Here is a 4,014-nt window from a genome sequence, read left to right as displayed (position 1 = left end):
AACAATCTGATGTACCTATATTATACCTATAATCTATATGTATACTACCTACCTACATGTGTAATAAAAACGACGATGAACGAAACACAAGGACTTAAACGTCTGTGGTTACGGTAAAATTATGTAGTGTTTTTCACTAAGGTTTTATACACCGAATTATAGACTAACAGCAAAATAATTTTTGTACTAATAATAAAACACTTTATTCTCGTAAAGGCGTATATAGTCAAATCTAATTTTGAAATTCACACAAAACACCTTCCCCTGGCCCCTGCCAAATCAAAATTGCACAAAGTTGACAAAAACACGTTTATGCAGCATCTTCCTAGGAAAAATTAAGATCTAAATTTTTAACAACTTCATTACATGCCACACTCTTGAACATTACAGTTTAATGTTAAAATTGACATTGCATTTCTTCCCCGTAAAATTAAAAATATAGGTACATAAACATAATATAGAGACAGCCAGCAATAGGACATAGCCAGTAGCCACCTATAGGTATAGCTGGCACACTTCGAAAATAAAATGTGGTCATGGTGGGTGTACATTAGGTGCAGTGGCGGCTCGTGTGTATGTGCACAAGTGCACGTGCACTACCTACCTAAACTCAAGAAAAATTGAAAACAAATCATAATAATACAACTAAGTACCTGTAATGTAATAAGAATTATTTTCAAAATATAAAAATATAAATTCAGAGTATTATGAAAATAATAATATTATAATATTATGTATTTATGTTTAATATTTGGATTGGGTTATTTCGACTGCTAAATGGCTGTCCGCGACGGAACGGTATCGGCGTGTATTATTATAGTAGTGCAGTTGTGCACACAATCATTGTGCACATTTGTACAGTGTAAAAATTGAAGCAAGTCGATACACGCAGCCCGCGTTGTAATGGAGTTGGTGTGCACATTTGTTTGTGTGCACATAACCAATTAAATTATTTTCAGCGAATTATTTTCGACGTCGCCGCGTCGCTGAGCGTCGGCATCGGCATTATTATGTTATTATAGTTTATTTTTACTCTCATTAATTTATTATATTATTTCGATTATCAGCTGATAATATTAGCTAGTCGATCATTATCGGAAATTCAAAACATTATTAATCGTGACCATCGTGTTTCTGTTTATTATCGACGACCGACATTAACGTATATTAATATATTATTACTCGTGTATTTGTTTTCAATTTTTAAAATGAACTCAGTACAGCAATTAATACTGCAATGTAATTTTTCATCAATCTCGTTGGAGAAAAAGATGGAAATAAAAAATAAAGGTAGGCCTACTCCAGATTTAAATATTAAACAAATTACTAAATGTAAAACGAGAGATTATGTAAGACAATTTAAAAATGATATATATAAAACTAATGACTGGATTTGTGGTTGTTCAGAAACAAATCGTTTGTATTGTTTTCCCTGTCTACTTTTTGGTCAAAAATCTAATGATGCCGCTTGGGTAAAGAATGGAATAAACGATTTAATTCATTTAACTTCTAAAATCAAAACACACGAAAAATCAATGACACACATAAATTCTCAATTAAATTTAAAACTATTAGGGAAACAAGACATAAGACAACAACTTTCTAGTGCATATCGGTTGAATATCAAACAATACAATGAAAAAATAAGTCATAATCGTTATATATTGAATAAAATCATAAATTGTATTAAATTTTGTGGAGCATTTGAGCTTGCACTCCGAGGTCACGATGAAAAATCAAATTCAGAGAATCCCGGCGTATTTCGAGGTCTTATAAACTTTAGTTCAGAGTTAGATTCGGTACTAAAATGTCATATTGAGAACTCTTCGGTATTTAAAGGTTTATCCAAATCAATCCAAAATGATTTACTAGAATGTTGTTTAGCTGTATGTCAACAAAGAATTAAAAATGAAATAAAACAAACAGAATATATTTCTGTAATGGCTGACGAAACAACTGACGTATCTGCTCAGTTTCAATTGTCAATAATATTTAGATATTTACTATCGGATGGAACACCAGTAGAAAGATTTTGGGGATTTTTCAATCCTACTGGACACGATGCGAAATCGTTGTCTGAATGTATAATATTTAATTTGGAAAAAGTCCTAGAGTCACCAGATATGTTGATTTGTCAGAGTTACGACGGCGCAAACGTGATGAGTGGACATCTCAATGGTGTACAAAAAATAATAAACAATAGCTATAAAAATGCACATTTCATACATTGTTATGCTCATCAGCTTAATTTAATTTTAATTCAACCAACTTCACAAAATCATGAGATAAGAATTTTTTTTTCAAACCTAACTGATATAACCAATTTTTTTTCCAACAGTCCGCAGCGGGTTACGGTTTTAGATAAAATTTTTAAACACAGAGTTCCTCGATCATCTAATACTAGATGGAATTTTAAAAGTCGAATAGTAAATACTGTGTATGAGAATCTTGAGTCGTTAATTGAATGTATGAAAGAAATTGAATCAACATTCAATCAAACCATAGCAATTAATCAAGCTGGAGCTTTGCATCGGATGTTAATTGACGATAGATTTATATTTTGGTTAAGAGTGTTTCATTCTTTAATGCCTCATGTTGATATTTTATATAATCAACTACAAAAACCAACTATGGATCCTGTAGAACTTTCAAAGGCAATTTTTCGGTTCGAAGAAAATATATTAAAAGAAAGACAGAATATTGATAACATCTTTGAAACTTCTCAAAATCATCCAACGAAAAAACGAAAACATGATGATACTATTGAAACAAGAAAAATCGCTGCAAAAGAAGTATGTGACATTTTTATTGTCAACGTTAAAGAACGGTTTGATTATAAAAACCACTTAAATGCTTCGCACCTATTTTTATCTACCAAATTTCTTATGTACGAAAATAACTTCCCAGGTGACCATTTTAATAAAACAATTGAAGCATATCCTTTTTTGGATGTTACTAAACTTAAAACTGAACTACAACTGTTCTACAAAAGAACCGATTTCCGTGATATCAATTCATCAGTTCATTTATTGAAATTTATAATTGAAAATAATTTAATACATATATTTTCTGAAAGCTACAAACTTTTAAAAATAATTTCAACTATTCCAATGACTACAGCTGAAGCCGAAAGGTCGTTTTCTACATTGAAACGTATTAAAACATTTTTGAGAAATTCAATGACAGAAGATCGACTTACAGCACTAGCTATGTTATCGATCGAAAAACGGATGATCAACAACATTCCAAACTTCAACGAAGAAGTAATAAACAGATTTGCAGAAAAAAAAGAGAGGAGAATCGATTTAACATATAAATATGTACCTGAAATATAATAATTTGTATCTACTTTGTCATAGTTTTTTACTTGAAAATGTATTATTACTATTATTATTATTATGTATTTACTATTATTATAGGTACTTGACACTTGTAAAAATAGGTATAAGCAAAAGAAAAAGTAATTTGTAAATAACTAAAATTTGTAAACAATATTATTTAATACAATTTATAATATATATATATATATATATATATATATATATATTATATTGGTTATATTTTTTTTGGATGTGCACTACTTCATTAAAAACCCACGAGCCGCCACTGATTAGGTGTCAAGTAGATCACTGTTATGAGTGTTATAACTTTAAATTCAATGATATACTGATATTGTATATAAAAACGATAAAATTATTTATTTTAATAATTTTTATCGAAAATATTTAAATATTGTATTTATTATATTATTAGTGAGTATCTATTTAATTATTATAAATAAAACACCATAAAACAGCAGTAATAGATTCATAATAGGTACCTATAAATAGATAATATATTAAGATAATTCAAAAATGTCACTGCGTAATGCGTATTATTGTAAAGTTCATAGCAATGTATAATATATTAATTTATATACATATGTAAAAGTTCTAAGTCCCCCTTCCTATAAATGTTTTTGATTCTTAACAAAATAATTAATATGGTTATTTATCGTTAATATATACTCAATTT

At 28.9% G+C, this 4,014-nt stretch overlaps 1 protein-coding gene across 1 annotated transcript; it reads left to right on the top strand.

Moving 5' to 3' along the window:
• Nucleotides 1-1,271: 1,271 nt before the first annotated feature.
• Nucleotides 1,272-3,335, top strand: LOC113550867. The gene is made up of 4 exons (XM_026952796.1): nucleotides 1,272-1,332; nucleotides 1,702-2,125; nucleotides 2,339-3,003; nucleotides 3,121-3,335. Exons 1-4 carry the CDS (start codon nucleotides 1,272-1,274, stop codon nucleotides 3,333-3,335), a joined length of 1,365 nt encoding a protein of 454 aa, XP_026808597.1.
• Nucleotides 3,336-4,014: the final 679 nt, after the last annotated feature.

Source organism: Rhopalosiphum maidis, chromosome 2 (assembly GCF_003676215.2).
Source record: "Rhopalosiphum maidis isolate BTI-1 chromosome 2, ASM367621v3, whole genome shotgun sequence".
NCBI lineage: Eukaryota > Metazoa > Arthropoda > Insecta > Hemiptera > Aphididae > Rhopalosiphum > Rhopalosiphum maidis.
The sequence above is the reverse complement of the archived record's forward strand: the minus strand, read 5'-3'. Positions and strand labels throughout refer to the sequence as shown.

What these genes read in the sequence shown, in the direction of transcription:
- LOC113550867 (XM_026952796.1), top strand. Translation starts at nt 1,272, where the DNA reads ATGGAAATAAAAAATAAAGGTAGGCCTACTCCAGATTTAAATATTAAA. An exon ending in GTCCTAGAGTCACCAGATAT is followed by an intron (nt 2,126 to 2,338) that starts GTTGATTTGTCA and finishes TTTTTCCAACAG; the next exon opens with TCCGCAGCGGGTTACGGTTT. An exon ending in CTACAAAAGAACCGATTTCC is followed by an intron (nt 3,004 to 3,120) that starts GTGATATCAATT and finishes CAATGACTACAG; the next exon opens with CTGAAGCCGAAAGGTCGTTT.